The sequence below is a fragment of the Monodelphis domestica genome, chromosome 3, assembly GCF_027887165.1.
Source record: "Monodelphis domestica isolate mMonDom1 chromosome 3, mMonDom1.pri, whole genome shotgun sequence".
Taxonomy (NCBI): Eukaryota; Metazoa; Chordata; class Mammalia; order Didelphimorphia; family Didelphidae; genus Monodelphis; species Monodelphis domestica.
In genome coordinates this window covers 12,973,710-12,996,710 of record NC_077229.1, presented here as the reverse complement: position 1 = coordinate 12,996,710, position 23,001 = coordinate 12,973,710, and the positions used below count along the sequence as shown (strand labels likewise).

The window sequence follows — 23,001 nt, the reverse complement described above, 5'->3', positions numbered from 1 at the left end:
AAAAAAAATCCTTACTTTCCATCTTAAAATCAATACTGTGTATTGCTTACTAGGTAAAAGAGTGGAAAGAGACAGCTAATAAGGGGTAAGTGATTTGCCTAGGGTCTCAGAAATGGGAAGTTCCTGATGTCAACTTTGAACCCAGGACCTCCAATCTCTAGGTTTGGCTCTCAAGGTACAGAATAACCTACCTACCCCCAACTTCATTCTACTTTTTTCCTTTTCCTTTTTTTATTTCCTCACTTTTTCTTTGCCTCTCTTTTTTATAATTTTCTTCCTCGGTAGTCTAATTTTCTTCTATTGCCTTCCAACACGCACCACTCTAAATCCTGTCTTTCCAAGTCTTCTGGCCAAGAAAAAAGAGGACAGTGAAATACTGTTCAGACAACAAAAACTGCTGGAAAATTGAAAGCATTATTGTAGTATTGTGCTCAAAGGACTATAAAACTGTGCATCCTGTAATAGCACCATCAGGTCTGCATACAAAAGTTCATTAAAAAGGCAAAAGAAACTATTTTTGGAAAAAATATTTATAACAGCTTTATCTGGGGGTGGCAAAGAATCGGAAATTGAGCGACTATCCATTAGCTGGGGAATGGCTAAATAAACTATGATATGTATTGGTGATGGAATACTGTTGTACTATACAAAATGATGAGCATGAGGATTATAGATAGAACTGTAAAGAACTCCTTGAATTGACAAAGAGCAAAATAAGCAGAACCCAAAGGACATTGTATATAGCAATAGCAATATTGTACCATGATCAACTCTGAAGGACTAAGCTACTTTCAGCAACGCACTGTTCTAGAACAATTCTGAAGGGCTTATGAAAAAGAATGCTATTCACCTCTAGAGAATGAACCATTGGGGTCAGATGTAAATCAAAGCAGACTATCTTTCATATTAGTTTATTTACAGTTTTACTTTGGGGTTTTGGTTTCATATGAGTATTCTCTTACAACAATGACTAATATGTAAATATGTTTTGCATGATAATACATACATAACCCAAATCTAACCATCTCTGAAAGGGGGGAGAGTAGTAAGGGAGGGAGACAATTTGAATGATAATTTCAGAATAATTAGATGGAAAATTACTATTATATATAATTGGAAAAATAAAATATCTTGAATAAAAAAAGAAATCAAGCTTCTATGCCTTTTCCTACAGTCTCCTCCCATCCTCTGCTTCCAAACACTCTTTTAGGTGTTTTATTTTCCCATTATAATATAAGATCTTTGAGGCCAGAGACTGCCCTTTTTTGCTTGTATTTGTATCCCCCGGGGCCATAGCACAGAGGCTGGCATATAACAAGAATTTAAGAAGCACTTTACTCTGTCTATCTATCTATCTATCTATCTATCTATCTATCTATCTATCTATCTACCTCTCTCTCTCTCTCTCTCTCTCTCTCTCTCTCTCTCTCTCTCTCTCTCTCTCTCTCTCTCCTCAGTTCTGTCTCTCAGATTTTACTCTTAATGATGTGAGGTGCCTTATAACTGGTGATCTCAACAAGTGGTTCTAAGCAAGCAGCAGGTGTGACTGTGAATATGCAATGAGCATACAGTTCATGTTAGCGAGATGATTGACTATGTGCTTATCTGCCTTTTCTTCCTCTGACCAACTTCTCACTATTGTAAAGATTAAAATTTAGGGGAGAATGAGGCATCTGAAATTAGTTTCTCTCTACAAGGAGTATTATAGTTTTAGAGGTTTATTGAAGATTAAGGATTAAAAGAAAATGCAGGATAAGGAAAACATGCCTAGGCCAGAGAGGCCTAGACAAGACCTCACCTACATTATGGAAAGAGCCACGTCTGCCCCAAAACAGAAGTCCAAAAGAGAGAGCCAGCCAAAAGCCTTTGCAATCAGCTTAAATCCCTTCTTGATCTTGGCCCAGGTGAGATTACAAAGCATTTTGGGGAAGTGGAGCAAAGGCTTGTGGGGATTGAAGTCCTGGATTCCAGTCCATTTTTAAATTCCCTCGTTTGATCGTTTGAAAAAAATTAATTTTTCCCCCCAAAGGATCATGAAAACATAATCAATTTAAAGATTATAATAATTTGAGGATAAGAGAAAAAAAAGAATAAAACCAATAATTGCTGAATGCATTGACAAAAAGCCAGTTAGGGGGAAGTCCCCTTTGGCATAAAAGTATACATACAACTAAATGTTCAATCAACCACACCCAAAGTTCAAATTTTGTGCAGCTGGCTGGTTTGGAGACTTCTTCTTGGTATCTTCTCCAACAGTTCAGTTCTGGAGTCAGAGAGGTAGCATCTTCTTTACCTAAAATTCTTCTCAAAAGGAATTTAACCTTTATAATTTAAATAATGATATTTTTTTCATTCCCCCTGTTAAGAGGGTGATTAAAAAAAAGGATCACTTAGGGATGCATGGCTGAGGTATGAGGTATATGAATCAATTGGCAAGAGAAATTTTAAAAAATCAGAAAAATCCAAAAGAAAAGAAAATTTTCTGGAAGAAAATATAGACTATCAAAGTCTTATGTGTAAAAATTCCAAGTAAAAAGAAAAATAAATCTATAACAGGTCCTTGAATCAGGGCCCAATTAAAAATGATCTAAGCAATGATGCATTTACCCAGTCAGTAGCCAGGACTATAGAAAGTTGCCACACTATGAGAGGCAGAAAAGAAAGGGATCAGATTATAGAAGCCAAGTAGGAACCAATTTTGGGGATACTCGTCTGTATCTTCAGAGTGAGTGTGGACACAAGGAAGGCCTACATCTTAACATAAGTCAAGTGTTACAACCCCAAGTCTCACACTAGGTTCAAAACCTTTTTATTGGCCTGGAAGTGCATCAATCCATCCTGGATTGGCTTTTCTTTGGCTCTGTGCAATGGCTCTTTTGTGTATATCTTGTTCTGCAATCAGACAGAATTATTAAGCAAAGTTCCATAATTTTAAAAAATAATTAGTGGCATCATTTTTATAGTCACAAGCTTTTTAGGGCATGTATTAGCAAATGTATCTTAAACTTGTAGTACTGAAAAGTCAAAAAGTTAAAGAAAATCTAATATTGGTGACATGTGCTTCAAATAAAAAAGAGAGAAAAAATAAAAAAAAACTGAAAAAATATATTGCACATGAAAAAAATATAATAATAAAAGAGCTTTAAAAATTCAAAAATATAGCTTATAATCATTGACACTCTGTGTCATCTAGGAAAATATAAAATTCAAGGCTTTCTCCTCAAAAACGAGATCCATTTCCTCTTTGTATCTGGCCATGATCACTGTGAGTAGAAGGCAAATGAATTGAACAAGGTAACAATTTTTCATTTTTAAAGAATAGTATTACAAATATATAGTAATCAATATCCCCAAAATTCTCAATAGCCCAATTAATTACAATAGTAAAAAAACACACGTTCATATTTCAGATAAGTTGCTGTATGGCATTTTTAAAACCTATGAATTGATGGATATTTGTCACAAGTTTTACAAACATAGCAATCTTTCAACCTTGGTATTTAAACATATTTTTAAACAAAGTAAAACTCATCTTGGGTTAAGAACATAATCAAGAACTCTATATATCATTCTGCTGCAAGTAAAATAGTGAGCTGAAGAGTATAAATAAAGGGATGCTCCTTTTTTTTGAGGCTTTTTAGGGATACAAATGCCCTGAGAATAACTGCTCAACTTCCATTCACATATTTAGAAACGCGGGAAGGTTGGGGGTTATAAAATGTATTTCACTACAGCTACTAGAGTGAGCCTTACACCTTGTGGTAGGGGCAGGCAAAATAACCAGAGATTGTTAAAAAAATTACAAAAATCATATTTAAAAAACCCTTAAAATCATTTGAGATATTTAGCATATTAAATTTTCCAAAGGTTGTTATACAATTATAACCAGTTCTGAAGTCCACCTCTCCTCTGTGACAATTTTACAAAGGCAAAATAGAAAAACTGTTTTTTCATATATGGGCTTAATCACTAATATTTTTTCAGCACAGTTATAGGGGAAAAGCAACAGAATTTTTAAAACTCAGTACATTAAATGAACATTATAACAATATATGAACTTAAAATCACAAAGTTAAACCTTAAACAAAAAAATCAGGAAAAATGCAATAGAATACAGAGATTTGTATAAACCATTGGAGTCTGAAATGCCTTAGAATATCCAGTCTTTAAGTTCCTTGGGTTCTTATCCATTTAAATGTCTATTGTCGGAAGGCAGAGTGGTAAGGGCTAGGCAATGGGGGTTAAGGGACCTGTCCAGCTCCCCACAGCTGGGGAGTATCTAAGGCCAGATTTTAATCCAGGACCACATGTCTTTAGGTCTGGCTCTCAGTTCCTTGAGCCACCCATTTGCAACTTCAAAGTTGAATCTTTGGGCTGAATCTTTCTTCTGGCACACAGGTGAAATCAGTGAAATTACCAGAACAGTCAAAAGGTATCCTTTTAAACAGCTCATTGCTTTTTAAGTTTCTGTTTGAAAAGTCTGTTTCTTCTCTCTCCCCTTTCTCTCTCTCCCCTGCTCTGATCTGCCCATGTGGCCAATAGTTACCAGCTGGTAGAAATGAGTCCTGAGTGGTCTGCTCCAAGGATTTGGGTGATGAGCCGGCTGTGGTCTCGCTCATGGGTCTGGGGTGCAGAAACAGGCAGGCAGGGCTGGGAGATCAGGCACCAGGTGAGAGGTAAAGGGCAAACAGGCAGGCAGGGCCTGGAGCTAATGGCTGGAACAAGCAGCGGCTTTGTGAGGGTAAAAAAAACCTCAGCCAGAGAAATGTGGCTCAAAAAAAATTTCTAGGCACTAGATAGTAAAAGCTGAACTAAAGATCAGAAAAGAAATCAGAAGATTGAGAGTTTTTTCTCTCATTAGGTCGCCAAACTGTAAAGATTAAAATTTAGGGGAGGCTGAGGCAGGTAGAAATTAGTTTCTCTCTGCAAGGGGTATTATATTTTTAGAGGTTTATTGAAGATTAAGGATTAAAAGAAAATACAGGATAAGGAAAACATGCCTAAGTCAGAGAGGCCTAGACAAGACCTCACCTACATTATGGAAAGAGCCATGTCTGCCCCAAAATGGAAGTCCAAAAGAGAGAGCCAGACAAAAGCCTTTGCAATCAGCTTAAATCCCTTCTTGATCTCGGCCCAGGTGAGATTACAAAGCATTCTGGGGAAGTGGAGCAAAGGCTTGTGGGGATTGAAGTCCTAGATTCCAGTCCATTTTTACACTATTTAATAATAATTATAAATTAATCTACAATACATGTCAGACCTGTGGGAAGGGAAAGAAGTTAAAACCAAGCAAGACATAGAAAGAGTCACAAAATATAAAATAAACAATTTTGATTACATCAAATTAAAAAGGTTTTGTACAAACAAAACCAACGAAACCAAAACGAGAAGGGAAGCAACAAATTGGGAAACAATCTTCATAACAAAAACCTCTGACAAAGGCCTAATTACTCAAATTTATAAAGAGCTAAATCAATTGTACAAAAAAATCAAGCCATTATCCAATTGATAAATGGGCAAGGGACATGAACGGGCAGTTTTTAGCCAAAGAAATAAAAACTATTAATAAGCACATGAAAAAGTGTTCTAAATCTCTGATAATCAGAGAGATGCAAATCAAAACAACTCTGAGGTATCACCTCACACCTAGCAGATTGGCTAATATGACAGCAAAGGAATGTAATGAATGCTGGAGGGGATGTGGCAAAGTTGGGACATTAATTCATTGCTGGTGGAGTTGTGAATTGATCCAGCCATTCTGGAGGGCAATTTGGAACTATGCCCAAAGGGCGATAAAAGACTATCTGCCCTTTCATCCAGCCATAGCTCTGCTGGGTTTGTACCCCAAAGAGATAATAAGGAATAAGACTTGTACAAGAATATTCATAGTTGAGCTCTTCGTGGTGGCCAAAAATTGGAAAATGAGGGGCTGCCCTTCAATTGGGGAATGGCTGAACAAATTGTGGTATATGTTGGTGATGGAATACTATTGTGCTAAAAGGAATAATAAAGTGGAGAAATTCCATGGAGACTGGAACAACCTCCAAGAAGTGATGCAGAGCGAAAGGAGCAGAACCAGGAAAACATTGTACACAGATACTGATACACTGTGGTACAATCGAACATAATGAACTTCTTCATTAGTGTCAATACAATTTCCCTGAATATTCTGCAGGGATCTAGGAGAAAAAACACTATCCACAAGCAGAGGACAAATTGTGGGAGTTATTATTATTATTATATTTTTATTATATATATATTTCATAATATAGACATTTCTTTATTAAAATACATACACAATGCAACCCCACTTAAACAAATTTCTATTTTATGTGTTACTCAAGTATTTGTATAAAAATTTTAGGCTTTGGAAAAATATTACAAAACCTATTAATAAAAAAATTCCAATAAAAACTTAAATAAGACATTTTAAAATTACATTTTACTTTGCAGCACTTGCAAGCATAACTTCAAAGGCTTACAAAGTAAAATTTTCAAATAACTGGAGATTGATGAAATGTAACCAAAAATAAGCCCATGTGAAAGCATTAATACTTAAATGAATTCAATTTAAGATGTTTTAACGAGGCTGGAATTTACTAAATTAATTTCCATTTGATAGTAATTTACCAACCAATTAGATAGCAGTGAAAGAATTTTGCACATATTCTCCAAAAACCTTGATTTTTTTTCAGTTCTTCCAATTAACAGTCAAATGAAGGTTTCATTTACACATTTTATACATTTAACAGTAACAACTATTAAAAAAAAATCAGTGTGAACTTTCAGACATCATCCTTCAATTGTGTAAAACAAAACCGTTTATTCTCATTTGAAAAGAGGCAAACTTTTAAAACCTATTCTTTCTAATTTATAACATAATTCTCAAAGGAACTGCTCTATCCAGTTAATAAAATCTTTGTGACTTAGATGCTTTCTAGAACTGTGTTTTGCAGGAAATGATCAAATAGCCATTTTTGGGTAAATGTTTCAGAACTTTCCAAAACTTCAAAAAGATATTTAAATTCTTCTGGGTCCAAACTGCCTACCGGATCATGTTTATTCCTGTTTAGTTGTTGAAGCAAATCCACCTTATCACATATAGACCATGAGTTAAATAAATCAATTAATTTATATTTGCGCTTGGTAAAACACTGTTTAACCAGGTATATAAAATTACATGAATTCATAGGTATCAAATTATTTGTAAATAAATTTCCTTGAGGAGTAAATCGAATAAAGTTCAGGTGCTTATTTTTTGATTCCTTGCTCTTGAATGATTAGAATTTTCCACTTTTGAAGGTTACAAATGATGATAAAGGCTCCATATATAGAAGCTTTATCTCCTAAACTGTTTGACAGAATACACTTAGGGGTTGATAAATTTTTTCATCAGGCTTTGAAATTATTTTCTTGTATTCTTTTTCACTAATAAACATATTCAATTCTATTCGTCCATAGTCATATATGGAACTACAAGAGTAGAGGTCATATAAAAATTTCCAAAGTACACTTCTTTCATTTTTAGCTGGAAAAAAGCCAACTATCTTTTCAGGAACATCTGCTTCCCATGGAATTTCTCTTATTCCAAAATTCTTGAAAAGTGTTTCTGTAAACAAAGGAGGTGGTGGTGTTGCTTTATTATTATTTATTATTATGCTTATTATTACTGGGATCTCGATTGAAGAAGTCACAGTAGATTACTTCTAGTTGTCCATTAAGATGGTTTTTTAGGGACTCTAAATATGGAAGAAAAGTTGGGTCTCTTTCAAGTGCAATCATCTGTAAACCAGCATGGAGCAATGCACTGGTAATCATTCTAGGCCCAGGATTGCACTCTAAGACCTGTGCACCAGATCCAGGAGGTCCTGCCTGCAGGAGATGAGCCACTGTGTCCGCCACCATCGCACTGCCCAGGAAAAGCCTTGGCCACTTGCTACTCTGTAGGAATGCTTCCAACTTGTCGAGTACAGGAAAGGGCTTGGGACAAAATCTTGTGGTGAGTGATTAAAGACTGACTTAGTTTCTCTCTTAAAGAGAAAGGTCTAGGAGCTTTTCCCTACTATTTCCTCTTGCTCTGTCTCTCTCCCTTCCCTTAATTCCTTCATTTGTATTAATTAAAATGTCCATAAAACCCAGCTGACTTGGGTATTTCATATTTGGGAATTTTCCCATGGCGACCACTTATTTTTGATATAAAATCAAGACACTAAAATTATTTTTACAGTTTTGGCAATTTACAGTCTTGAACCCACATTTTCACTGTCACACTATCCATTGGAACATTCATTCATATTGCTATGATTTTCCTTTCTCCTCTAAGCCACATGGTATGCTCATGATCAATGGCAATATTGAGATATATTGATCTCCCAACCTGGGAATTCAGGCTCTCCCGAAGTCCAAATTTTTTTCTTTGATAATTTGATTTCATATACTACGATGCTAAGTTACATCTCATATCTTAAGCTTAATGACCTCTGAGCTATGTTATACCTCTGGTGATCTCAAGAAGGTAAAATTCTTGTAATGGGACTTAATGAACACATGCAATTCCACTCACATTCTAAGCTAAGCTTGTGTACTTCTGAAGGGGGCAGTAAGGGACAGTAGAAAGACCATTCATCTTGGAGTCAAAAGACCAGAATTCATTCTTTACATATTGTGTAAATGCAAACAGTTCATTCTATTTTTATGGGCATCAGTTTGCTCATCTGTAAAATGAAAGTGATAATTCAGATTAACTCCAGGAACTCTGGCAGGTCTACATTCTTTACTCTCATCACCAATACAAGAAAGTGGCTACCTCCAGAGCATATCATTAAAACCTTACTCAGGTAAAGAATATGAGTCTTCGTGTGTGTGTGTGTGTGTGTGTGTGTGTGTGTGTGTGTGTGTGTGTGTGTAATTTGAGCCATTGGGAAGAAGAGTTCTATCACAAATGTATTAGACTGAGTAGCCTCTGAGGCACTTTTCCCCCCTCTGAACCTGGTGATAAGATTCTGTTCAAGGAGAAAGGGGAGAAGTAGGAGAGGGAACATGTGAGCCTTATACGTGCTATCAGAGGTCGTCAGGATAGATTGATTACACTGAGTCCTAAGCATGAAAATTGGCTTACATCTCACTCTTGTAGGGAAGTGGAGGTATATCCAGGCTATCAGTCTTAGAGGCTATGTGGGAAACTGCAATAAGTGAAGGTTTTTTTAAAAATCTTATCACCCACAAGAGAATTTTTCATGAAGTTTAGTTATCACAGACCATTTTCTCCACTTAGGACACAGATGTTAATTTCCTAGGAAGGCACTTCTGTACAATACCCTGTGCTGGGAATAAGGAAAAAATTACAAAACATATTTTTGCATTTATCTTTTCCCATTGGATGCAGAGACTCAGCTGGAGATACTTCAGACAGTCTAGTCCCCTGAGTTCTTCATGGGCCAAGACTTCTAGGCTGGAGTGGAAGAATGGTGCCTATCAGTGTCAAAATAAAAGCTGATGAAACTATAAAATGCTCATTCATCTTACACCATTGTCCTTGTCTTGGACTTCAGCCTGACTTATGTCCCATTGTGTTTCATCAGATGTGACTAGGAGACAAGCCCATGGGTATCTGCAGTAGGAAAGATACTGGACAGTTTCTCATCAGTTTATAACCAAGCTTTGCTCTAGGCTGAGGGGCTCCTTAATGTCCTCAGGCTTAGAACTCTGGCTAATATTAAGGAGGATGTTACTCCATATTCATAAATGTGTTTCTCAGCTAGTTTCTTCCCTTCTTATATATCTGTTGTTACAGCTTCCAGGTTCTGGGCACAGAACAGAGAAGGCTCCCTGCTTCCATCAAATTAGTCCCATTAATTCCCAAGATGGGGACTTGGTGATTGGAATCTTTTTAACCTTGTTTTCCATTGAAGTAAACAGCATAATAGGAACAGAACTGTTTGAAAGTCCTCCTAACAAAGTTTGCAAGTCTTATCAGTAAGTGCTTCTCTATCTGTGTGGGCTCATTTTCACTGGATGATTAGAAAGTGGTCCTTATAGATGGAGAAGAAGGGCAGGCATATGCAACATGAGACAATGTGTGCTCTCCCAATCTTGTCTTTGAATTTTTTCATTATCATCCTTTCTCCTATGTCTTTTTGGCTTTCTTTTTTTTAATCCTTACCCTCTTTCTTAGAATCAATACTTTCTATTGGTTCCAAGGCAGAAGAGCCACAAGGACTAGGCAATGGGGATTAAGTGACTTACCCAGGATCACCCAGGTAGGAAGTGTCTGAGGCTAGATTTGAACCCAGGACTTCCCATCTCTGGGGCTGGCTGTTTCTCTGCAGAGCTACCCAGCTTCCCCCTCTTAATGGCTTTTAAAATTGAATGGGAAAACCTCTCTACTTCCCCCTTTCTACTCCCCTCCAAAGGGTCCATATCCAGGAAGTTTAGTCCTGAGTAGTTCAGAATTTTATTATCCTGTTATCCCTTTCATGATCTCATGTCAAAACTTAGACACTGGATCCAATGAAAGTTCTTAGAACATAGACTGCTTAGGATTAGGTTAATATTTAGAAGTGGAAGAAGTTCTCAAGGCTTTGGCCCTTTTCTCCTTCTTGGGAAGAGTGTTTGTTGTTGTGTATTGCTATTGGGCATATGGAAGTCTGCCCCATCCATAGGAATAATAGCTTCCCTTTTTCCTCTCTTCATTTGACTGTGTTATAACAAGTGAATGCAACTTTTTCCACAGCCTTCAGTGCAGATGTTGCATTTTCTCCATTCCCTCATGAGTGGAAAACGTGTAATCAGAACTTCTTGTATAGATGTGTAAATTTATCTTTTTCTGAAAATTTTGCATAGCACAACTTACATGCACAATAAAGTGAGGAAACCCCAACAAAGCTACCTCGAACCACCTGTGGAAATGTCTGAAACTGAGTGCTCAGTAGATTTAACTCCATCTTTTCAGCTTTCTTTAGTCTCAGTCCAATTTACCTTTAACAAATCCCTTGCTATCTTATGATACAGTTATTAGCATACCTATTCTCTCTCCTGGCTTACCATGAGCCTTCTGAGATCAAAGAACTTCTAGATTCTCCATAGGATCTATTACATAATGGATGCTCAGTATCTATTACTGGAGTGACCGAGTGACTCACGCAGGCAGAATCATGTCAGAACTTAAAACCAACCGTCTTCACAATCTCATAAATCACCAGGGAAAGGCTTAGCAAGCAGGGCAAAGGAGGAGACTATTTTTAATACAGATCAAAAGCGTTGAACAATTGTTAGACCCTTAGTTTTGACTCCTATAACTAAACAATCCTTCTTTCTGAAAACTCTTCTTTTTCTAGACATTGTTTATGTTCTGTTCACTCCCTCCCTCAGGTGGCTACACAGAAATTACCAGCAGGCCCTGGCTGTAATGTTTGCTCTGGAGGAGATTAATAGGGATCCCCATCTGCTGCCCAACATTTCCTTGGGATTCCACCTCTACAATACCTACCACAGTGATGAGAGAACCTTGGAGAGTTCCCTGAGGTGGCTGTCTGGGCAGGGCCAGTTTGTCCCGAACTACCATTGCCAGGAGCAGGAAAATCCTGTGGCTGTTATTGGAGGAGTTACCTCAGCTCTCTCTGTCCAGATGGGGACCCTGCTTGACCTCTACAAGTTTCCACAGGTGAGAAATTGAACCAACAAATTCTGTGCCTTCACTACTCAAAATAATGACGACTAATAATAATATAATAGCCATCATTTATGAAGTGCTTTAAATTTTTAAAGTGCTTTACATGTGTATTTCTTTTCATCTTCTCTACAAACCTGTAAGGCAAGTGTTATTATTACTCTCACCTTCCAGAGGAGGCTACCAAGCCTGAGAACTTAAGACCAATAGTCTTCACACTCTCATAATTCACAAAGGAAAGACCTAGGAAGGAGGAAACAACTTTTTGTTTTCCACCTCTAGCTTAGGATACAATAATCTAATCTACACTACTATTCATGAAAAGGACCTGACAAAAAATGACTCCATGTACCTAATCACCATACCAAGACTTCTCAGACCCAAACACTCCTTGGTCTGCTGTATGTTATCTTCTCCAATATAATTATAAGCTATTAAAAGGACTATATTGCTCTTGCCATTAGTATCCCAGTCCTAAGCACAGTGCATGGTAAACACTTCATAAATACATTTTTCTATCATACATCTATTCATTTTTTCATTCAATATGGGCCAAATGATTGATTTAGAAGCCATAAAGGGTAAAGAAATCTTGAACTGCATTATGAAGGGTAGTTTCAAGAACAAGAAGGCAATTTACCACTTTATTTTCCACTCTGACCTCATCATAAATATTATGTTTGGTTTGAGGATCCACCCTTAAGAAGAACATTGAAAAACTGCACAGTTCCAGAGTTTTGGAGAAATACAACTTGGATGATGAAGGGTCTTGAGTCTATCACTTATGAGGATTAGTTGAAGGAATTATAGAATAAACTGTAGACTAGAGAGGCACATGCTCAAGGGAACAATGACATCTATTTTCCTGTATTTGGAAGTTTCATTTGGAGGAAGGATTATATTTGTCTGGTGTATTCTGGAAGGGTAGAGTAAATAACAATTGTTGGAAGTTACCAAAAAGAAGGGAAAACTTGGATTAGATGAAAGCAAGATTTAAAAAAATTTCTCATCAATTATGATGATGTCAATAGTACATAACAAATGGGCTATCTTTTCAGGTATAAGGCCATATTCATTGAAAATCTGCAATCATAGATAGAAATCTACTACTCAGCTACATTATAAGAATTCCTTTTGAATATTAACTGACTTAGAAGCTCTAAGCTCCTTCTTAAATTTTAGATTGCTGTTTTTCTAAGACCAGAATTCCATATTCCAGTTTCAAGAGAAAACAACTAGATTTTCTCATTTATGATGCCATTGTCATGTAAAAACAAAAGAATTATATTCCAAACATTTTAAATGCACATACATTAAAATTCATGTGTATTCCATTTATTTAAAAAAGAAAGCAATTACCCTATGCTCCTTAATATATAGCAGATTAAATCTGTAATAATATTGTGGACCAACAAAAAGAAAACAAAGAAATAAGAATATATCCTGATTTCTTTTGAAAGCATAGAGAAGGCACAATAGCTGCAGTAAATGTAATGGCAGAATGTCAGAATTCCGTCTTCACTAAGTCATTTTCTTTTTGAGGGCTTAGCAAGAGGAATAAATATAGGGATTTTCAGAGATTAAAATACCACTTATAATAAATTTTACCTTTAAATCTACATAGTCTTTTCTAACAACAAAAATGCCCATTTCCAAATTTGCATTTTGTTCCAATTCTGTCAGTATCACCAGGGACTAAGTTGATCCATGTTTCTTTCTCATCCAGATCAGTTATGGCCCATTTGATTCCACTCTTAATGACAAGGTCCAGTTTCCCTCCCACTATCAGATGGCTCCCAAGGACTCTTCTCTTCATCAAGGTGTTGTCCTCTTAATAGTATATTTTAAATGGAACTGGGTAGGTTTGGTTGCAACAGATGATATGAGAGGTGAGGAATTCCTCTGGAAAATAAGAGAGGAAATGGTAAAAAAGGGTGTCTGTGTGTCCTTCACAGAGAAGATCCCTGTCAGTGAGAGAACACATATGGAATCACATGAGACCTTCATGCCCAGGATAATATCATCACCAAGTAATGTGATTGTTATCCATGGTGACACAGATTCACTAATGATTCTGAGATACTCACAAATGCCTGAACTTCCTATAGGGAAGGTATGGATTGTCACATCTCACTGGGACATTGTCATGAGGCCCATCCATGATCAAAGTCATGCTTTCCATGGAGCTCTCACATTTTCATACAAAATAAGTGAAATTCCTGGGTTTGAGACTTTTCTGAAGACAATTACACCTTTTAAATACCCAGATGATATCTTACTTAGGAGATTTTGGATCTCAGCCTTTAAGTGCTCAGATCAGATGGGAAATACAGAACAAAAGATATGCTCACAAAATGCTTCCTTGGAGACTTTGCCCCTGTACTCTTTTGATATGGCCATGTCTGGCTTGAGTTACACCATCTACAATAGTGTCTATGCTGTGGCTTGGGCTCTCCATGAAATATTTACAAGAAAATCAGAGAAAGGATTTGTGGGACATGAAGAATATTTAGTATTTCATTCATGGCAGGTAATATTGAACCAGTTACTACTTTTTAGTTATAATGTAGTGATAACATATTTTGGGCATGGGTGGAACAAGATGGTTACTGAAGTTCCTTCCAACTATCAAACGTTCTGACTAGATCTTCCTTAAGGATTGTATCATCAGTTTCCTATACTTGACAATGTGCATGTGAAGCATTGGTATTAGGACTAATAGATATTGTAAACCTACCCTTCAAGATCAAAAACGTTAATACTGAGTCTATGTACTCTAGTACAAACAAAATAAAAAGAGAAAAATCAAACATTCTATTGAAAATATAAAGAAAAACAATAATTAAAAATCAGTAATTCATGTCTTATTTATCTCTTGCCTACTAGCAATTTTCTCACTAATTCTTATTTTGAGTCCTCCTAAATTCTTAGGGATGCACTATTTCTCATAAATCAATGAACTCTGAACCCTCATCCTAGTTTATAAATGAACTGAAGACCTTTTCCTATAGGCTTTTATTGTCTCTTTTGCCAGTTTATTGAATTTTAGACTTACATCAATACAATTCTATGCCCTGTGCATTTTATTAAGAGTGTGACAAATTATGCAAAGAAATATTTCATTCACATGCCTGTGATAATAAAGATTCTGGGTAAAATCATATCTAGCCATTAATGGAAATGTGATTTTTTTTTCACAATTAGAGAAGCAAACTTTCCTACCAGTCAATTTTCTCCAGATATCCAAGTTTCTCAAAAATTCTTCTAAGGAAATCTTCACAGGCTGATGTAAGCTCAGTATCCTGACAATGCACTTTAGACCTTCTCATTTTACTTAAATAATTCAGTCTCTCAGGAAAGTCCTCTTGATCTTTTCTGTGCTTCACACAATCTTTTTTACCTTGATAGTATCCTTACTCCATATAGCAGCTAAACTTATTCTTTCTATGATTCTATTCCTTTTTAAAATTCAGTAATAGCATTCTTAGACTAGGTGAGAGGAGAAATCAAAGCTAGTGCTCCATATTTACATAAAATAACTAGATTCTTTTTTATTATTCATTTTATTCTTTCAAATATTTCTAAAACCACAAAGGAAATATAATGACCACTCAAAGACTTCATCCCAATACTGATTCCCATGGAAGATTTAATGTTTTTCTGACATTGACTGTTGCATGACATTAAGTAGTCTGGAGAACCTCTGCTCTTATGGGCTCACTATATTTTTGACAGAATTAATTTAGTCACCAAATCAGCTTGAGCCCTGCTATAGCTAAGAAGTTCTAAACCTAATGATCCATTACCCTTAGCTTCCCCAGCAGCAGCAAGGACTTTAGGTGTGTTCCATGATGCCCTTCACTAACTTCTTTTTGACTTTTATTACATGTGAATAATATTAATATCATTAGCAACTATAAAAATAATATTACTAATAAATATTAATCCATTGATTTATATAAGTTATTTACATTATTTTATTATTTATATTACACACATTTATTTCTTCTAGACCAAACAAACATGATATGATCATTTTTCCATATGACCTAGCAAGACTCTACCTGAGTCTTTCTTAATTCTTCCCTTTTGTAGAAGAAATATCTCTTATTCAGTAAAGTTATCCTCGAATTTCAGGTGGTCTCTCATATTAAATATAACAAGGCAGTTTTCTCTCTAACACATCCCTTTCATTTCAAAGACCTGTTTATCAAATATTCAGAAAGAAAGACAAATATGTATGTCTAGCTCTCATTTGGATGCCCTCTATCCCTCACTAAGAGTCCCGTCATTCCTGTAATCTAAGACATGATCTAGAGAGGCAATGGTATATACTAATGTTGGAGAGATCAACCAGTCAGAAAGGCCTGGGTTTAAATCTCCCTATTTGGACATATACTATGTAATCCTGCGAAACTCCATTAATCTTTACATGCCTCATATTTCCTCAAAGAGCATAATTTGCTAACTTATTTAGAAGTAATTGTTTTTCATTGGTAGATGGAGTTTTCTCACCAGGGAGTTCCCCAATTTGAAGATGCTCTAGGAATTCAAGACAATATCATCCAAAACCTTCATCTCTATGGATACAATCTTCTGAATTAGTTGATCACATTAAGCTAACGATTCACTTCTAATTTTTGTCTTTTTCCTCATAATTTTTAGATTTTCCTTATTTTCATTGAGTTGAAGTTTGGTAGGAAAAGGATATTCTTAAAGTTAAACCAATAGGATGAGCTAGAGAAACCTTGACAGGTTAGAGCATTGCAATGGATAACTGAATATGATCAAATTCAATAACAATACATTTTAGTCTTAGTCTACTTTCTCAAATAAAGGGAGAGAAAATAATAACATGAAATCAATTAATATTCATTAAACAGTTACTAAGAGTCATGCACTGTGCTAAATGCTAGGGATACAAAAAAGCATAATTCAGTCTCTATCCTCAAGAAGCTCACAATACAATTGGGGAAATCATGAGAAAATAAGTACAAATAAGTCATATATGGGATAAATTGGAAAAATATTAAAGAATTAACAGAAGGAAGAAGTTCAAATTAAGAGGTATTAAGAAGTTTCAGAAAGATGGGATTTTAATTGAGCTATAAAGAGATCCTGCAAAATAGTAGGTAGAGATGAAGAAGGAGAGCATTCCAGTTATGGAATGCAGAGAAAATGCCTCAATTTAAGAGATGGAATGTCTTGTTAGAGAAATAGAAAGGAGGACAGTGTCATTGGATCAATGAATATATGGTGGAAAGGAGAGGACTGAAAAGACTGGATAAGTATGAAGAGACACCATTTCTTTAAAAAAACATTTTTCCATTGCATTTAATAATTTTAAAATTATGTTTTCAGAAATTATAAAATGTATATTGTCATCTTCTCTCTATTCCTTCCCCTCTCCCCAAGATCACAAGCAACTTGATCTAGGTTATATAAGTATGATCATGGAAAACATATTTCCATATTGGACTCTCTTGTGAGAGTGTTATAAGTGAAAATTAATGTATCTACCCAGTTATTAATTTTTATAAAATCTATTAATAGGAAAGATAGATCAATATAGTTTAAAATCTCTTTTTTACTCTAAGTCCTCAGACCATGTGTTTCCTAGACTCCATTAACCTTATCTCTTTCTCACCTATCTCTCCAGCACCATGTCCATCCAAGAAAACCCCCAAAAGACCTGCCCATTTTCTTTTATTGGTGTTCAGGATGTAACAGATGCAAACTGTGGCATTCAGGGAATGTGGATCAGCCAGATCAGCAACCAGGGTGGGGAGGGAATGAACTTCCCTTGACACAATTCCCCCTGTGATTCTTTGGGAGACCAGTCTCCCCAATGGATCATTTAAACCTATTTTATACCTCTAAATATCTTCTAACTAAAAGTACATACAACATTGCATTTTCTAAGAGGAAGTTACAATAGTTAGAGATGAGAGGGAAATATGAGAAGAAAAATACAAAATCTGATTGATAGACACCTTGACAAAATGCCAGGTAGGGGGAAGTCCCCTTTGGTATATGAGTTTACATTCAGAATTAAGTATGTTCAACCCCCTTTACTTCAGTTCATTATATCCGAAAGTTCATTCTGTATGTTTTGATGCAGTGTGAGACTTCTTCAGGCATCTTTACACCAACTTCTCCAAAAGGATCCACTTTCTTGATGTGGGGTATTGGCAAATTTCTTTTCCTGAAAATTTCTCCAAAAAAAATTTAAATTTTGGATTTTTTGGAAAATTACACAATCCCCACTGAGCAGAGTGTTGAAAAACACCAGAATCACACTGAGATACATGACTGAGTTATGAGGTATATGAAACATTTGTCAAAAGAAAAAAACCCTCCCCAAAATATTCCAAATAAAAAATTAAATTCTGTATAAAAATAATAAGTACAGAAATGATAAAAATCTTATATGTATAAAATTCTGAGTAAAAATAAACCTGTAAGAGGTCCTTGAATCAGTAGCAATGTCCATCTAAAGTGACTTATGTCCCACAAGCCTGTAGGACAATAGCAGCAATACAGCACTTTATCCATTTGTAGCCAGGACTACAGGAAAATCACCAAACTGTAAGAGAGAAGAGACTAGGTTTCAGCAGAAAATGGGAAAAATCATTCCCTGGTCTGATTTTATCTTCACTGTCAGGGATAAGGGGATCCAGGATGATAGTCAAACTAAGGTACTTGACTTGGAATATTGCACAAGGAGTGTGGTACAAGGTGTCCTGCAACTTAACATATGTCAAGTGCCACAACCTCAATTCTCACACTAGGTTCAAGTCCTTTCATATTGGCATAGAAGTTCAACAATCCCCCCTGGATTGGTTTGCTCTTTTTTGATCTTGCTCTACTTGGCATTGTATAGTGGCTCTTTTGTTCCCTTCTCCTGGAATCAGACACAATCATTTAACAAAGTCCCATAACATTTATCAATAAATGTTCCCATAGTCTAAAGCTTTTGGGTATGCATAGTTACTAGGGCTAATAGATACTGTAAACTTTATCCTTCAAGTAAAAAAAAAGCATTAGTACTGATTTCATGTACTTCAGGTATTACCAAGGATAGGAAAAAAGAGAGAGAAACATCAAATATCCTATTGCAATATAAAGAAAAAAGTAAAACAAAAATAATACTAATAATAAAAAATTGAGCATCCATAGTTCACATTCCATGTGGTGCAGAGGCATGTCACAAAGGGTACTCACTCAAAAATGAGGTTTATATCCCTCTTAACTTGGCCAGGATCCACAGTGTGAGAGTACATAATTTTTTCACCAGGTAAAAGCCTTTTAAAAACAGTAGTACAACTAATACAGATTCTAAGAAGTACCTAAATCCCCAAAATTATAAGAGTCTATTTTAGGATAACTGCAAACAAACCCATTCCTTGCTGCCATGAGAGGTTCCACCAGCTATCATTAGGATTCACATGAGTGATCATGCATGGATACCGGTGGAATAACATAAGCTAAACCACAAGTACCCTATAGAATTTGGTATATGGCTTAAATTGGGATTTCTAATTAATGTTGTACTTGATTGTACTAAAAATTGTTTTTATCTATTCAAATATAATCCATTATAATGTCATAATGGATATACACAAAATTTGTATGAAGTTGTGCTGTGAAGAAAACTTTTATGCAAACTACGTATAATGCTATTGGCAAAGGAAATTTAACCAATCCAGAAATCATATAAGATTCATTATTAGATTATTAGACACTAAAGAAATCTTCTTAAGGAACTCTAATCAAAGTCAATTTGGAAGTTGTAAAGTTTTTAATTAATATATTGAGAGTGATGTAATATCAAGGTTTTAAAAAACATGTAACTTAAGTGTTAAATTGAAAAGATAGGAATACATTTTTTTTTCCCCTCAGCAAAGGACCTTTACTGGGAAATTTGCCAAGTGCAGCCATGCGGCCACTCTATTGGACCTTTTCCAAAAGAAATTTAACCCCTTTCTCAGGCACAGGAAGGACATCAAAGTGCTTGCAATTACCTAACATTTATATTAAAGGATCAATATAGCAAAATAATTTAAATAGGTAAAAATTCTCACTTACCTTATCTAAATTTTAGAAATACAATTTGAAAGCCCTGAGAAGTTAGTTGACAGCCAGAATAGATCTTGATCTGATAATAAAATATATTAACAGGAATTTCAAGAGTTTATTTGAGCATGCCTAAGTACCACAATTTCTATATACTACTATTAAGTAAAAATATGAGCTTTTCTAGAAACACCACCACTACCACCACCACCACGACAACAACAACAACAAAGGGTCTTTTTGTTGAAACTGTACAATATGGCTAAGTGATAAAACTACAAAAGTCCAAACTACAGATTCAAAATTCTAAAGAAGCTCAGAATAAAAAACAGATTCCCTCTTAATCACAACAATTGCTATGCTAAAGTTAGTTAAACCAAATTAATAATATAATAACTTGTGAATAATTGGATCAACTGTTTAAGATGCTAATGAAAATATATCATAATGGAAAGATTCATGGTTCAGGTGGTTAGGATAAAAATTTTTGAGAAAATATCTAGATAACCTTTGTATATCTACATATCAGTCTGTGGGCCATAGTGCATCCATGATGTGGATTTGGGGTCGCATTTTGAGAAGTTGAGTGTGTTAACCCCTTAAAGGAGATTGTCTGGAGTTGCTAAGAAACAAACTTGATGAGATCATTCCCTCGATCCCCTTCCTATTCTTTCTCCTCCCAGCTAGAGTTAAACAAACATACACTGGCTAACAACCAAAAACAGATTTTTTGAATACAAATCCATTTATTGGTTGCTGGAAAAAGGACTATATTATCCACCTTTATGTATGGGAATCCACATATATTTCTTAAAACAAAGATCCTATGATTTTAAAACACTACTATTAAAAATCTTAATTTGTTTTTTGAGTTAACCTGTCTCATCATACATGTACCCCTTTTTCCTATTACAGCAAGTTATTGCTACCCCTCCCTTTTCCTACTGCAGTATAAAGGATTCTTAGAGAACACTAAAATTTTTTTTTATCATAAGTAGGATTATACTAAATTTAAACCCACTTAAATATAGGATAGGATAATTTTTCACCACTATAGTGACATGTACATAAGTAAAACTTCTATGCAGCAAAGTTAATAAGAACCTTACACATATTTGAGATAAATGTGGGAACATGCAAGCAACCTGTTTCCAAATTATGATAATTATTGAAATTGGAGTATTGTTGATTATTTTTTGGTGAATTTTTTTGTCCTTTGAGAAGAAAGTAACCACATATATTATACCTTGCCTTTATTGATATCTGCTGCTTGGTTTATGCATGTATATTTATTTCTAAAACAAGATCTTTTCCCCTACATTTCTGAGATTCTGATTAGCCTACAATTAAATGTCAAAAGTATAATTTAGCTATTTACTAGGGATGTATAATCTAAAATTTTAAGTTAAAGGTTGGGACCTTTAAGCCATATCCTCACCATGTCTCCCACCCCAACAATAAGCTGCATGACACACCCCAGCAGGAAGGTGATTAAGAGAATGCATATATGGAGGGACTGTCTTAAGACAACACCCCAGAATGCTCTACCAACTTGGGAATAAATCAAGACACCTGCAGCCCAAGCACAAGCAGGAATTTTCACCTCCTGGTTGCACTGCTGCCTTCAAATGACTCTGACTCTCTCAGTGGTTTTACAGATGCATAAGTTATTCCCCATGACTCTTAGAATTTCTTGTTCAGGATGTATTTTAACCAATTGTTCTAATCCCTTCACTGTATTTGTTGTTGAACAATATTTAGCCATTTATGCACCACAATTGATTCCCCAAAATATAAGCCGCTTTAAGATTACATCCCTAGCAACTTCCAATGCAGCCATCACTGAAGGAGTCCACTCTGCACAACAGTCATCATCAGGTTCTACCCTACACCAAGCCTAAAATTAATTGAAGTCACTTCATTTAAAAACAAAACAAAAAAAGAAGAGATGCTGGAGGTCATCATACCCCCCACTGGCTGAAAAGGTCACAGTTTTAGAAAAGGGGACTGCAAGGCAGCCCCCAGAAAATGAGGCCCCAACTGATCCCCCCTGTGACTTCTCTCTCCGTAACTTCCCTGAATAATGGATGATTATTTTTTTCTCTCAAATATAAACAAGCCTCTGTGCTATGGCAGAATGTTATGTGATGCCTATGCATGTAGGACTGAGCACATAGCACATCTCATCTCCATTACTCTACTGGATCGTCACATCTGGAGATGGAGTATACTCTCACCCTCTGAGAGACTGTGGATGGATCTCAAAGGATTGCCTTGTGATAGGGCTTCTTTCCTCATATCATGTGATGATCACTTGAAAGACCTGAGAGAGTTTGGCCTGAAGAAAAGACTTTTCAAAACATTGAGACATGAAAAGTTTGTTCAAGAATTTGAAAGACTTTCATGTAGAAAATGTATTGAACTTGTTTTACTTTTCCCAAGAGAGCAATGAGTAGAAGGTGGAAAGAAATCTATGTGTATATGATATCAGGACAAACACCTATGACTTGTAGCTACCTAAATGAGTAATTGCCATGTATAGTAAGATCTGTCTTATTGCTAGATTTCGTGGCCTGAACATAGCATAGTTTGTGTTTTAGTTGGTATTTAACAAATGTTGATTACTTGATTAAGGTAGAGGTTAGATGAGAATTTCTAGCTATTTTGTGAGGGGAATCATATTTAGGTATGGTTTAGTCACTGAGGGCCATAATTTCCCTAGAAAATTTAGGGAATATTATTTTTTCATAAATTGATTCAGAGGCAACTAGGTGGCTCAGTAGAATAAGAGTCAGGTTTGGGTATGAGAGGTCAGGGGTTCAAATATGCCAATGTGACCACAAGACTATGAGAGAATGAATGCCCTCTTCATTTTTGAGTACCAGAAATGAAACCCTGTTCTGGGAAATTATAATATATAATTAATTAATTGCTCAAGAAGTATTTGTAAAGTGTATATTAGGTGACAGGCATATTTTTAGCATTAGGGATACAATGAGAGTCCTTGGCCTCAAAGAGTTAACAATCTAATGGTCAAGGAAACACAAAAAAAGAAACATGTACATAATCTGTATATTGGATACATAAATTGTATATTCATAATTAGAATTTAATGGAGAGCAAAAAAAGAACTAGAATGAAGACGAATTGGGACAGACTTTCTTCACTAGGTGAGATTTTAGACTTGAGAGGAATCAAGGAAGGCAGAAAATGGAGATGAGAGAGAAAATTGCAAGAATGGAAGGCAACCAGGAAAA

The 23,001-nt window shown here is 35.6% G+C and overlaps 1 protein-coding gene across 1 annotated transcript; it reads right to left on the bottom strand.

Annotated features, from left to right (window-relative positions):
* Positions 1–7,098: 7,098 nt before the first annotated feature.
* Positions 7,099–7,905, bottom strand: LOC130457954 (dimethyladenosine transferase 2, mitochondrial-like). The gene is made up of 2 exons (XM_056820825.1): positions 7,671–7,905; positions 7,099–7,636 (listed from the first exon to the last, which is right to left on the bottom strand). The coding sequence occupies exons 1-2, from the start codon at positions 7,903–7,905 to the stop codon at positions 7,347–7,349; spliced, it is 525 nt and encodes a 174-aa protein (XP_056676803.1). The 3' UTR covers positions 7,099–7,346.
* Between the last annotated feature and the right edge of the window lie 15,096 nt (positions 7,906–23,001).

Bases quoted from the DNA above. Each gene is read 5' to 3' on its own strand.
- LOC130457954 (XM_056820825.1), bottom strand. From the start codon at position 7,905: ATGGTGGCGGACACAGTGGCTCATCTCCTGCAGGCAGGACCTCCTGGA. The intron at 7,637-7,670 runs GTAATAATAAGC...ATAATAATAAAG, and splicing joins CTTCTTCAATCGAGATCCCA to CAACACCACCACCTCCTTTG.